The following is a 14,585-nucleotide window of genomic DNA, read 5'->3' as shown; positions in this document are numbered from 1 at the left end:
GCAGAAGTAAATTCATCCAAAACACAAATATAGTTTGTGACCGCATTTTCACAAATTTGATTAAATAATCGTTAAGCCCATTCAGAAGATTAGAAGACAGAACCCGGAAGTATAACATAGGACAACGTAAAATATTTTTATGTGCAATGATGTCCGAGGGGGAAAGAAACAGTGTTTGTTGTTTGCAGTAACTTCTTTATTATTATTGTTATATATATATTTTTTTAGGGGTTAGATCAGCTTAATATTGCAGATAGATTGTAACTTCCATCAATGTAATTGTCTGCATCACTTCCAATCCCCCATGTTTTTATATATATATATATATATATATATACAGTGGGGAAAAAAAGTATTTAGTCAGCCGCCAATTGTGCAAGTTCTCCCACTTAAAAAGATGAGAGAGGCCTGTAATTTTCATCATAGGTACACGTCAACTATGACAGACAAATTGAGGGACAAAAAATCCAGAAAATCACATTGTAGGAGCTTTTATGAATTTATTTGCAAATTATGGTGGAAAATAAGTATTTGGTCACCTACAAACAAGCAAGATTTCTGGCTCTCACAGACCTGTAACTTCTTCTTTAAGAGGCTCCTCTGTCCTCCACTCGTTACCTGTATTAATGGCACCTGTTTGAACTTGTTATCAGTATAAAAGACACCTGTCCACAACCTCAAACAGTCACACTCCAAACTCCACTATGGCCAAGACCAAAGAGCTGTCAAAGGACACCAGAAACAAAATTATAGACCTGCACCAGGCTGGGAAGACTGAATCTGCAATAGTTAAGCAGCTTTGTTTGAAGAAATCAAGCTGCTTACCTATTGGGAGCAATTATTAGGAAATGGAAGACATACAAGACCACTGATAATCTCCCTCGATCTGGGGCTCCACGCAAGATCTCACCCCGTGGGGTCAAAATGATCACAAGAACAGTGAGCAAAAATCCCAGAACCACACGGGGGGACCTAGTGAATGACCTGCAGAGAGCTGGGACCAAAGTAACAAAGCCTACCATCAGTAACACACTACGCCGCCAGGGACTCAAATCCTGCAGTGCCAGACGTGTCCCCCTGCTTAAGCCAGTACATGTCCAGGCCCGTCTGAAGTTTGCTAGAGTGCATTTGGATGATCCAGAAGAGGATTTTTTTTTTTTTTTTTTTTTTTTTCGGGGGGATGGATCAGCTTAATATTGCAGATAGATTGTATCTTCTATCAATGTAATTGTCTGCATCACTTCCAATCCCCCATGTTTTTTTAATTTTTTATATATATATTCCCCTTTATTACTTTTCAACCCCACCATCCTTTCCCTACTTGGAGTAAATTAGTGAACAACAACGCCCAGGCCTCTACTTCCGGTCTATACTTACTATCTACACCTTATAGACAGAGTTAATTTTACAATAATTCTATATCTATCTATATATATATATATATATATATATATATATATATATTTATTTTTTTGCTCCTAAACTTCTTCTACTCTCAACCTCTCCGATCATTTTCATGATGTCCATCCGGTGTCACGATTCAGACAGACGACCAGAGGACCACAATTGCGTCACACCAGAAAGTTTATTAAACTTAAGGGAAAAGGGAAGTAGGGAGTGAATGAAGGCTCCAGGGGTAACAGGGATCCCGTCCAATGCGCTGGGTCTGTGCCCCCCCCAGTGGCAGCGATGCGTCCTATGAAGCCGGTGGTGGGTGGTCCAGAAGTCCTGGGGGGAGACACAGACACAACAGGGCGGAATGAAACCAGGCAGCAGTACAGTTCAAGGGAATCCAAAATACGTAGTAGCAAGGCAGAAGGCTGGTCAGAGTTACCGGGATTGAAGAGTAGTCAGGAGTCGTAATGGCAGAAGCAGGTCTGGATCTCCTAAGGCAGAAGAGTATCCAATAAACAGGCAGGTCCGGGGTCACAAAACCAGGGTGAGCCAGAAGCGCGAGCAAACAGGTTCCGGGTGTGAGCTTTGCAGACGATCTGACACCGGAGAGCTGAAAGACAGGGCCTTAAATACTGGGAGAGGTTAGTGGGTAATGCAGCGCAGCTGGCAGAGTAATTAGAGCCGAGCAGAGCAGGGACAGGTGGAGCTAGTTAGGCTGAGTAGAGAGAGGGAGGTGAGCAGAGTGGAAGATAGTGGAAACCAATTAAGGTGGTAACCCGGTGGAGTGAGAGGGCTCATGACAGAACCCCCCCAAGGGACGGCCCCAGAAGTCCCAAGAGCAACACCACGCCGGGCGGGAGGAGGGGAGCCGGAGGAGGGCTAGAACTCCTCCGAACGGTCCGAGTGAACGTCCTCATCCTCGGAGGAAGCCGGAGGGCCGTGGTCGGGAGATGGGACAGGTCCCGAGACAGGATCAGGCACAGGACAGGAAGCCGAGCGGGCCGGACGGTTAGGGACCCCTCTGGGGCGGCCCCCTACGGATTGCAGGTTGATCAGGATGCCGTTGGTGGAAAGCGGTGATGAGAGTCCTATCCACAATCCGACTAGCTGGCACCCAGGTCCTTTCCTCATGTCCATAGCCCTCCCAGTCAATGAGGTACTGGAGACCCCTACCCCTCCGTCTGGACCGAAGCAGGCGGCGGACGGTGTAAACCAGACCACCATCGACGAGCCGTGGAGGAGGAGGACCAGGCGCAGCAGGGACCAGCGGACTCTCATGGATGGGCTTAATCTTAGACACATGGAAAGTGGGGTGCACCCTCAGGGAATTAGGCAGTTGGAGCCGGACAGCAGTTGGGCTAATCACCCTTATGATAGGGAATGGGCCAATGAACCGAGGTGCCAGCTTCTGCGACTCCACCCTGAGTGGCAGGTTCTTCGATGACAACCACACCCTTTGACCAACATGGTAGGTGGGAGCAGGAATTCTCCGACGGTTGGCCCCGGTAGTGTAGCTGGCAACGGACCTGAGGAGTGTGGCTCGGGCTTGTGACCAGGTGCGGCGACATCGACGGGCAAAAGCAAGTGCAGATGGGCAAGTAACCTCCTCCTCCTGGCTGGCAAATAGAGGAGGCTGGTATCCATAAACACATTGGAAAGGGGACATACCGATGGCAGAGCAGGTCAGAGAATTGTGTGCGTACTCCACCCATGTCAATTGCTGCGACCAGGAGTGGGGGTTGCGTGAAGTCATGCATCGCAGTGCCTTCTCGAGCTCCTGATTAGCCCGCTCTGACTGCCCATTGGATTGGGGATGGAATCCGGAAGTCAGACTGACTGTGGCTCCCAGCAGGTGACAGAACTCCTTCCAAAAAGCGGAGGAGAATTGTGGACCACGGTCAGAAACAACATCCCTTGGCAGTCCGTGGATCCGGAAGACGTGTTCCAGGACCACCTGGGCGGTCTCCTTGGCGGTTGGGAGCTTGGGGAGGGGAATGAAGTGTGCCATCTTGCTGAAACGGTCAACGATGGTGAGAATGACGGTCATGCCACTTGAAGGAGGCAGCCCCGTGACAAAGTCAAGGGCGATGTGAGACCAGGGACGTCTGGGCACAGGCAGGGGCTGCAGCAATCCGGCTGGGGGCTGGCAGGACGACTTGTGTTGGTTGCAGATGGGGCAGGCTTGGACGAATTCCCGTACATCCTTCCTCAGAGAGGGCCACCAGAACCTCTGGGCGAGCAGGTTGTAAGTGCGGGTGGAGCCAGGGTGACAAGCTAGGCGGGAGTCATGTCCCCACTGAATGACCTGGGACCTCAGGTCTTCGGGGACAAAAAGGCGGTCAGCTGGGCAAGTGCTGGGACCTGGCTGGTTACGGAGAGCCTCCAGCACCTGTTCCTCAACAGCCCAGGTCAGAGCTGCAACGATGCAGGGACTTGGCAGAATCGACACAGGGTCCTTGGAGGGGGTGTCATCCTTCTGGAATTGACGGGAGAGGGCGTCTGGCTTGGTGTTGCGTGATCCAGGCCGGTATGACAGAGTGAAATTAAACCTGGTGAAGAACAGGGCCCAGCGGGACTGCCTGGAGTTCAACCGTTTGGCCGTGCGGATGTACTCCAAGTTCTTATGATCGGTCCAAACGAGAAATGGAATGGTGGACCCCTCCAGCCAGTGACGCCACTCCTCCAAGGCAAGCTTCACAGCCAGCAGCTCACGGTTCCCTATGTCGTAATTGCACTCAGAGGGGGACAACCGACGTGAGAAAAAGGCACAGGGATGGAGCTTCCTATCCTCCGCAGCCCACTGAGAAATCACAGCACCAACTCCCACATCCGAGGCGTCCACCTCCACAATGAATTGCCGGTCCACATCAGGCATCTGGAGGATGGGAGCGGAGGTGAACCTCACCTTGAGGGTACTGAAGGCTTTGTCGGCTGCTGGGGTCCAGGTGAAGGGTTGCTTGGTGCTGGTTAGAGCAGTGAGAGGGGCAGCAACGGTACTGTAGTTCCGGATAAACTTCCTATAGAAGTTAGCAAACCCCAGAAACTGTTGCAGCTTCTTTCTGTTCTCCGGAACTGGCCACGAAGTGACTGCTGATACTTTGGCAGGATCCATTTGGATACTTCCTTCTGCCACTATGTACCCCAGGAAGGCCACTGTCTTGACGTGAAACTCACATTTCTCTGCCTTGGCGTAGAGGGAATTCTCCAGAAGACGATGAAGGACTTGCTGGACATGGCGGGTGTGTTCAGACAGGTTTCTGGAGTAAATTAAGATGTCATCCAGGTAAACGAAGACAAACTTGTTTAACATGTCCCGCAGTACATCATTCACTAGAGCCTGGAACACAGCAGGAGCATTGGTGAGGCCAAAAGGCATAACCAGATACTCGTAGTGGCCTGTTGGTGTATTGAATGCGGTTTTCCATTCATCTCCCTCCCGGATCCGCACTAGGTGGTAAGCGTTTCTGAGATCCAACTTGGTAAAAACAGTGGCTCCCTGGAGCAACTCAAAAGCAGAGGTGAGCAGAGGCAGAGGGTAACGGTTTTTCACTGTGATGTCGTTGAGTCCCCTGTAGTCGATGCAGGGGCGAAGAGATCCGTCCTTCTTCCCCACAAAGAAAAAGCCAGCACCAGCAGGAGATGAAGATGAACGGATTAATCCTGCGGACAGAGAGCCATTGATGTAGTCCTCCATGGACTTTCTTTCAGGAGCAGACAACGAATAAAGACGACCCCTTGGAGGAGCTGTTCCAGGGAGGAGGTCGATGGCACAGTCGTACGGTCGGTGAGGGGGCAGAGATGTGGCTCTTGCTTTGTTAAACACCTCTCTGAGACCATGGTAGCATTCTGGGACATTGGAGAGGTCAGGAGCGGAGTTAGTAGGTACTGGCCGAGGGGGTAGTGCGGCAGCAAGCAGGCAGGTTCGGTGGCAGTCCTCTCCCCACTCCCCTGATCACCCCGGTCACCCAGTCGAGCTGAGGGTTGTGCCGGCGGAGCCATGGGTAACCCAGGATGAGGGGTTGGCCTGGAGAGGGGGAGCAGGTGAAACTGGATAGTTTCTTGATGGTTTCCGGACAGACCCATCGAGACCGGGGCCGTGACATGAGTGACCGATCCGAGTAAGTGTCCGTCCAGTGCCCGGGCAGGAATAGGAGGTGTCAAACGGAGGTTCTCCAGTCCCAGTTGGCGTGCCAGCTTGACGTCCATTATGTTGGCTTCGGCGCCAGAATCCACCAGAGCAGCCAGGGTGTGAGTTGAGTCAGAGAGGCGGAGGTGAACTTGCAGCAGGGGTTTGCGGTCGGAGGACTGGATGGTCATTGAACTCGACCGGACTCCCCCTACGCCCGGTGAGCTTCGGCCCTTTAAAGGGCAGGTTACCACACGATGTCCATCACCTCCACAATAGAGGCAGAGGTTTGAGGTGAGCGGCGCTGGCGCTCTGCAGGAGTGAGGGAGGCTCGCCCAATCTCCATAGGCTCAGACTGATCAAGCTGACCTGGGTGAGTGGCAGTAGATGACAGGAGCCCAGTCGGATCTCTCCGAATGCCGGTAGTAGGTGGACCTTGGCGCCCCCCTCTCACGACGACGGGTCTGTATCCTTCTGTCGATCCTGACAGTCAGTGCGATGGCTTCATCAAGAGTGGAAGGCAGTTCATGGGAGACCAACTCGTCCTTGATATAGTCAGCCAAACTATGGAAGAACGCGTCCACCAACGGTGGTGTGTTCCAAGAACTTCGTCTAGCCAGGGTTCGGAAGTCGATGGAATGGTCTGCGACTGTACGTCTGCCTTGTCGAATACTGAACAGTTCACGAGACGCCTCTGCGGTGGGTGAATCCAGGTCAAACACCTTCAGCATCTCCTCAGCAAACAGGTCGAAGGTTGCACATGCGGGGGTTTGACGTTCGAACTCTGCTGTTCCCCAGAGTCGAGCTCGGCCTGTCAGGTGAGTGATGGCATACCCAACTTTAGCCCCCTCCGTGGCGAAGGTCCTTGGCTGCAAGGAGAACTGAAGTCGGCAGCTAGTCAGGAATGGCCGGACCTGGGTTGAATCGCCGTTGAACCGCTCGGGGTTTCCAATCTTGGGTTCCCGGAGCAGCGGCTGCAATGACCGGGGCAGGTAACTCGGGGCTGGGCTGGTGGGCAGACTGGCTGGGGTAAGGTTGGTGAGGAGTTGAATGAGCATGGCGAGTTGTTGTTGCTGCTGCTGAACTGCTGCTCATGCTCATCGGTTTCCATGTCGGGGAAAGTGTGCGCTGAGTCCATAATGGTCAGATCGTACTGTCACGATTCAGACAGACGACCAGAGGACCACAATTGCGTCACACCAGAAAGTTTATTAAACTTAAGGGAAAAGGGAAGTAGGGAGTGAATGAAGGCTCCAGGGGTAACAGGGATCCCGTCCAATGCGCTGGGTCTGTGCCCCCCAGTGGCAGCGATGCGTCCTATGAAGCCGGTGGTGGGTGGTCCAGAAGTCCTGGGGGGAGACACAGACACAACAGGGCGGAATGAAACCAGGCAGCAGTACAGTTCAAGGGAATCCAAAATACGTAGTAGCAAGGCAGAAGGCTGGTCAGAGTTACCGGGATTGAAGAGTAGTCAGGAGTCGTAATGGCAGAAGCAGGTCTGGATCTCCTAAGGCAGAAGAGTATCCAATAAACAGGCAGGTCCGGGGGTCACAAAACCAGGGTGAGCCAGAAGCGCGAGCAAACAGGTTCCGGGTGTGAGCTTTGCAGACGATCTGACACCGGAGAGCTGAAAGACAGGGCCTTAAATACTGGGAGAGGTTAGTGGGTAATGCAGCGCAGCTGGCAGAGTAATTAGAGCCGAGCAGAGCAGGGACAGGTGGAGCTAGTTAGGCTGAGTAGAGAGAGGGAGGTGAGCAGAGTGGAAGATAGTGGAAACCAATTAAGGTGGTAACCCGGTGGAGTGAGAGGGCTCATGACATCCGGTTTGCTTCTAAATGCCATATCTTTCTAACTGTGCTCTTTCCCAAAAGCTCCCAACATACAACCTATATACTTATTATGGACACAGTATGCTTACATTATTAGCTATCTTTGTTATTATTTGTTGTTATTTGTTATTAGTCCCATCCTTCAACTCTATTCAATACCTCCCATCTATCTCTTAACACCATCCATATAGGATTTCTATTTGCCATATATATTTCAACCATACTGTGATGTTTTACAAAAGTTCTGAACCTTTCTATTCTCATTGCTTCTACAGATTGTGAATTAAAAATAAACATTTTTGCTAAAAGTATTATTATATTATTGATTGATTGACTATGACTTTTCAGATCACCCAGTAATGCTATCTGCAAGGTTAGTTCCAGGTAAATATTGCAATCCTTTAGCCATTCCTGGACCTGTGTCCAAAAACAAGCTACAAATGGACAGAACCAAAACAAATGATCTAATGATCTCTTCACAGCAAAATCTGCAGAGCTGGGAAGATTGTATCCCCCATATAAATAACATTCTATTGGTAGCAAGAATTTTATATAATAATTTAAATTGAAAGATTCTAATTTTTGAATCCGGTGTCGTTTTGCGTGTCAGTTCATAAACACTATGCCATGGGATCGGTACATCAAAGATCTCTTCCCAACTATTTTGCAATCTATATGGGACTGCTGTCAATCCTTTGGTCCTTAAGTGAAACTGATATACTTTTTTATTTATCACAGTTTTCCTTAACCAATTATGTTCTTTAATGCAAGGCCGACAGACAAGTTCCTTACTTTCTCCCCCTTCAACTTTCCTCTTCCACTTTTGCGGTAAGGCTGCAATTATTTGGTTGTAATTTTGGGTAGAGCAGACATTTCCATATGTTTTTGTTAGCTGCATGTGCGACATAACTCCACCAGTCCTACCGATGATATCATTTACGAAGATTATACCTTTTTTAAACATTCTGTCAAAAAATAAAGGTTTTTTGTCAATTAGTATATTTGAATTTAACCACAATATTTGTTGCATTATTTGTTCTGTCGTTTCTGGAGGATTAAATTGAAATTGCAACCAACTTTCTATGGATCCAGAAGAGGATTGGGAGAATGTCATATGGTCAGATGAAACCAAAATATAACTTTTTGGTAAAAACTCACCTGGAAGACAAAGAATGCTGAGTTGCATCCAAAGAACACCATACCTACTGTGAAGCATGGGGGTGGAAACATCATGCTTTGGGGCTGTTTTTCTGCAAAGGGGCCAGGACGACTGATCCGTGTAAAGGAAAGAATGAATGGGGCCATGTATCGTGAGATTTTGAGTGAAAACCTCCTTCCATCAGCAAGGGCATTGAAGATGAAAGTGGCTGGGTCTTTCAGCATGACAATGATCCCAAACACACCGCCCGGGCAACGAAGGAGTGGCTTCGTAAGAAGCATTTCAAGGTCCTGGAGTGGCCTAGCCAGTCTCCAGATCTCAACCCCATAGAAAATCTTTGGAGGGAGTTGAAAGTCCGTGTTGCCCAGCGACAGCCCCCAAAACATCACTGCTCTAGAGGAGATCTGCATGGAGGAATGGGCCAAAATACCAGCAACAGTGTGTGAAAACCTTGTGAAGACTTACAGAAAACGTTTGACCTGTGTCATTGCCAACAAACGGTATATAACAAAGTATTGAGAAACTTTTGTTATTGACCAAATACTTATTTTCCACCATAATTTGCAAAGAAATTCATTAAAAATCCTACAATGTGATTTTCTGGATTTTTTTTTCTCATTTTGTCTGTCATAGTTGACGTGTACATATGATGAAAATTACAGGCCTCTCTCATCTTTTTAAGTGGGAGAACTTGCACAATTGGTGGCTGACTAAATACTTTTTTCCCCCACTGTATATTGTATTGGCTCTCAAATGGCTAGAGGGAGATGTAAGGTGGAAACAACCTCCCCCCATTCTGAAGAGGGACAGAAGGGAAGGGAAGAACACCTACCTCTGTTGCCATGTAAGTCATTTCTCTGCCAATGTTATTTGTTTGTCCATTGAATGATTGAGATATGGACACATACATGGTAAAGTGTTGCTCTATGTTTGACTGTATTGGTTCTCTTCCTTCCATTGATGAGTGTAAGGGTGAGATTGGTTCCTTAGGTTGTTATTGTTGACGACAGAAAGATGTCTTGAACTCATTTCCATTTTGGCCTAGTGACAGGAGAAAAGGAGGACGGCCATGAGAGAATGTTGTCATAGTGGAGGAGGAGTTGAGTTTTAGACTTTGATTTGTGATCTTTTATTCGTCCTTGAGGAGTTGCTTTAAAAGAAGGCCAGATCGTTCCAACAGTAGAGCAGATCACGTCATTCACTCCCTAATGATACACTCCACCCTGAGAACAAACAGAACCAGGGAACGTGAGAGAGAAGAAAGAAGGGAGGAGTCCAGTGACCCCCTGAGTCATCATCTACTGGGTCTGCGAACAGAGTTATAGCCCACTGGAGAGTTACAGGGTGTGTGTGTGTTGGGCTGGACTGTAGAGAGGGAGCAGTCATTCTGACCACAACAGCCTTTATCCAGGAGGATCATCCACTACTTCACAGTCAGTCACCATGTCTCAGGTAAGACTACAGTGCTGGACTAGGGAGGGACATGTAGAGTTATGACATGATCTCACCAAAGAGCTCACTGAAACTTGCCTAGAAAGTTTCAGCCTAGGAAACCTACTGGAGAACTCTACATGGGATTTAAAAAAAATCTTTTTCGGCTTTCCATTTCTTCCATCTCTTCTTCTCCAGCCTGAAGACGGGGAGGAGGGACAGCTGAAGCGTCCTGAGGTGAGCGAGGAGGATCTGATCGGAGTGAAGGAAAAGCTGATCTCCAAAGGAGAGCTGAAGGGCAAGACCATAGAAGTGATGGAGGAGTGTGGTGAGCAGAGTGCCGCTTTTATTGGCATGACAATGGGATTAGGGCAGTATGTCCCAAACTCGGTGCACAGCTGATAAAAATTATCAAAGCTTGATGATTAGCTGATTATTTTAATCAGTTGTGTAGTGCTAGGGCAAAAAAACAAAATATGCACCCTTTGGGGTCCTGAGGACAGAGTTTGGGAAACCCTGGGTTAGGGGGTTAAGAATATTGGGCAGGAGTATGTAGTTAAAAAACCTCTGAAATCTGTTTGTCGTTTTTGTCGCTGATTTAAAGCGGCAATCAACAGTTGAAACTATAACAAAATATACTCCCCGCCCCTGTTTCGGTAAAAAGGCTGAGGGATGGGGCTGGAGAAATGTAACCAATCTCAAATTCATATACAGAGCTATGGATACGAGGACTGGCTATCAAAATTATAGTTTGAACCATGTTGAGGCTAAATAGTGTTTGTTTACATTTATTTGTTTACAAACATTTGAATAGGACAAGCTTATATTATGGGTTATTATGGGATACGACAGTTTAATTAAGCTTGTGAGGCATTTATAAGTTATATTCTTCAAGAATCAATGGGTACATATTAATTAATAAGTTCAAGAATGGATGTAGCAACTGCTGATTGCCCCTTTAAGATTGGAAACACAAGTGTACATATAGAGAACCTGAGCTGCATTTAGACAGGTAGCTCAATTCTGATATTTTTTCCACTAATTGTTCTTTTGACCAATCAGATCTGATCTGTCAAAAGACCAATTAGTGAAAAAAAAGATCAGAATTGGGCTGCCTGTCTAAACACAGCCAGTGTTATAGAACAAGAGAGGGAGTTAGAGAGTAGAGGGGGCGTTCCTTACCGTGATGAAGTTTCCACTCCATATCCAGCACAGTTGAGGATGGTCAAGACAAGAGGGAGACTCACTGAACTGTCAAACACAGTGACCCTCTCCCTGCGGCATAAACTATGGATTTTTAGACATATCTACTGTATCACGTAGCTCTTCCACTTCAGAGTGATGGATGGATCTGTGTTGTGTTCACAGAGCGTGCGGGTAAAGTCGCCCCGTCTGTGTTCAGTGGAGTGCGTTCAGGGAGAGAGACCGCCTTCAACAAGCCCCAGGCTCGACAAATCAAGAAGTAGCAGAGGCAGCAAAGCCACTTCTTATACTCCAGCCTGGTCCATATTGAAAACCACACTGGTGTGACTAAATGTGCCTTTTATTAAAATCTTGAACCCTCATTCTGTCAGGAGTCTGATTGTCAAGAAAGGAGTTTAAGTGGGCATTAACTGGACCTCAGTTGAGTAGGCTGTATTGGTTCTGTGTGAATATATTTGAGCTGTTCAGCTATACACCTTTGGTGCTCATTTAGAAGTGGATGTTCTCACCATTATGCTAAGAAGCATCTCTTTGCCATTTCCAGTCCTTTACTGTATCAGTTAGCTCTAGCTAGTGCAGTCCAGTTAGTCTAACTATTCCAGCCGTGTCTATTTGTGTATCTGATAGAATAAGTACGCAAGCAACAATGACAAACATCTAATTTTCTGTTTTCCTTTTTATTGAACAAAATCACATTTTATTAACAACAAGCAAAGAACCGTAAAACATTTTTTTGATCAGAACATACACTACTACAGTCGATGAGGCACAGATGGGGCAGCTTGAGGGGGTCTCTGAACAAAAGGATGAGATGGCTGGAAAGAGGGATAAAATAAAGAAGAGCAGGATGAACTTTACATGAAGGAGAACGGGGAGAGAAAAAGAGACTGCCAGGGTGATGACTTTACAAACATGAGAGCCAATACAATATACAGTGAGGAAAAAAAGTATTTAGTCAGCCACCAATTGTGCAAGTTCTCCCACTTAAAAAGATGAGAGGGGCCTGTAATTTTCATCATAGGTACACATCAACTATGACAGACAAAATGAGGGGAAAAAATCCAGAAAATCACATTGTAGGATTTTTAATGAATTTATTTGCAAATTATGATGGAGAATAAGTTTTTGGTCAATAACAAAAGTTTCTCAATACTTTGGTATATACCCTTTGTTGGCAATGACACAGGTCAAACATTTTCTGTAAGTCTTCACAAGGTTTTCACACACTGTTGCTGGTATTTTGGCCCATTCCTCCATGCAGATCTCCTCTAGAGCAGTGATGTTTTGGGGCTGTCGCTGGGCAACACGGACTTTCAACTCCCTCCAAAGATTTTCTATGGGGTTGAGATCTGGAGACTGGCTAGGCCACTCCAGGACCTTGAAATGCTTCTTACGAAGCCACTCCTTCGTTGCCCGGGCGGTGTGTTTGGGATCATTGTCATGCTGAAAGACCCAGCCACGTTTCATCTTCAATGCCCTTGCTGATGGAAGGAGGTTTTCACTCAAAATCTCACGATACATGGCCCCATTCATTCTTTCCTTTACACGGATCAGTCGTCCTGGTCCCTTTGCAGAAAAACAGCCCCAAAGCACGATGTTTCCACCCCCCATGCTTCACAGTAGGTATGGTGTTCTTTGGATGCAACTCAGCATTCTTTGTCCTCCAAACACGACGAGTTGAGTTTTTCCCAAAAAGTTATATTTTGGTTTCATCTGACAATATGACATTCTCCAATCCTCTTCTGGATCATCCAAATGCACTCTAGCAAACTTCAGACGGGCCTGGACATGTACTGGCTTAAGCAGGGGGACACGTCTGGCACTGCAGGATTTGAGTCCCTGGCGGCGTAGTGTGTTACTGATGGTAGGCTTTGTTACTTTGGTCCCAGCTCTCTGCAGGTCATTCACTAGGTCCCCCCGTGTGGTTCTGGGATTTTTGCTCACCGTTCTTGTGATCATTTTGACCCCACGGGGTGAGATCTTGCGTGGAGCCCCAGATCGAGGGAGATTATCAGTGGTCTTGTATGTCTTCCATTTCCTAATAATTGCTCCCACAGTTGATTTCTTCAAACCAAGCTGCTTACCTATTGCAGATTCAGTCTTCCCAGCCTGGTGCAGGTCTACAATTTTGTTTCTGGGGTCCTTTGACAGCTCTTTGGTCTTGGCCATAGTGGAGTTTGGAGTGTGACTGTTTGAGGTTGTGGACAGGTGTCTTTTATATTGATAACAAGTTCAAACAGGTGCCATTAATACAGGTAACGAGTGGAGGACAGAGGAGCCTCTTAAAGAAGAAGTTACAGGTCTGTGAGAGCCAATAATCTTGCTTGTTTGTAGGTGACCAAATACTTATTTTCCACCATAATCTGCAAATAAATTCATTAAAAATCCTACAATGTGATTTTCTGGATTTTTTTCTTCTCAATTTGTCTGTCATAGTTGACGTGTACCTATGATGAAAATTACAGGCCTCTCTCATCTTTTTAAGTGGGAGAACTTGCACAATTGGTGGCTGACTAAATACTTTTTTTCCCCACTGTATATATATATATATATATATATATATATATATATATATATACACATATATACATACACAGATATACACACACACATACATACATACATACATACATACATACATACATATACACACATATACATACATATCCTTTAAAAATATATATATTCCCCTTTATTACTTTCCAACCCCACCACCCTTTCCCTAATTGGAGTAAACTAGTGAACAACAATGCTTAGGCCTCTACTTCCAACTTATACTTACTATATACATTTTATGGACACAGTCAATTTTACAATAATTATATTTTGTTTGTTTTTTCTCCTGAACTTCTTCTACTCTCAACCTCTCCGATCATTTTCATGATGTCCATCCGGTTTGCTTCTATATGCCATATCTTTCTATCTGTGCTCTTTCACAAAAGCTCCCAACCTACAACCTATATACTTATTATGGACACAGTATGCTTACATTATTAGTTATCTTGTTATTAGTTGTTGTTAGTTGTTATTAGTCCCATCCTTCAACTCCATTCAACACCACCCATCTATCTCTTAACACCATCCATATAGGATTTAAATTTGCCATATATTTTTCAACTGTACTGTGATGTTTTACAAAAGTTCTGAACCTTTCTATTCTCATTGTTTCTACAGATTGTAAATTGAAAATAAACATTTTTGCTATAAGTATAATTATATTATTGATTGATTGACTTTTCAGATCACCCAGTAATGCAGTAACTTCTTTGTTGTTGTTGTAATATCTTCACCATTAAGGATTCCAGCTTTAAGTAAGAACTGTTGAATTCTGACACCAATTCAAAGCGTCTAACATCTAGCATGATACAAGACATGAGAGAAACAAAATTTGATAGTGTGTGTGTAGTAAGGCATCCATTAACATCTCCGCTGTCATACACTT

At 46.2% G+C, this 14,585-nt stretch overlaps 1 protein-coding gene across 1 annotated transcript; it reads left to right on the top strand.

Annotated features, from left to right (window-relative positions):
• The first annotated feature begins 9,797 nt into the window (after positions 1-9,797).
• Positions 9,798-11,505, top strand: LOC121578534 (musculoskeletal embryonic nuclear protein 1-like). Its single transcript, XM_041892901.2, has 3 exons — positions 9,798-9,961; positions 10,139-10,268; positions 11,309-11,505. Exons 1-3 carry the CDS (start codon positions 9,953-9,955, stop codon positions 11,404-11,406), a joined length of 237 nt encoding a protein of 78 aa, XP_041748835.1. The 5' UTR covers positions 9,798-9,952; the 3' UTR covers positions 11,407-11,505.
• The last annotated feature ends 3,080 nt before the right edge of the window (positions 11,506-14,585 follow it).

This window comes from Coregonus clupeaformis, chromosome 12, assembly GCF_020615455.1.
Source record: "Coregonus clupeaformis isolate EN_2021a chromosome 12, ASM2061545v1, whole genome shotgun sequence".
NCBI lineage: Eukaryota > Metazoa > Chordata > Actinopteri > Salmoniformes > Salmonidae > Coregonus > Coregonus clupeaformis.
This window is presented reverse-complemented; position numbering and strand designations above follow the sequence as displayed.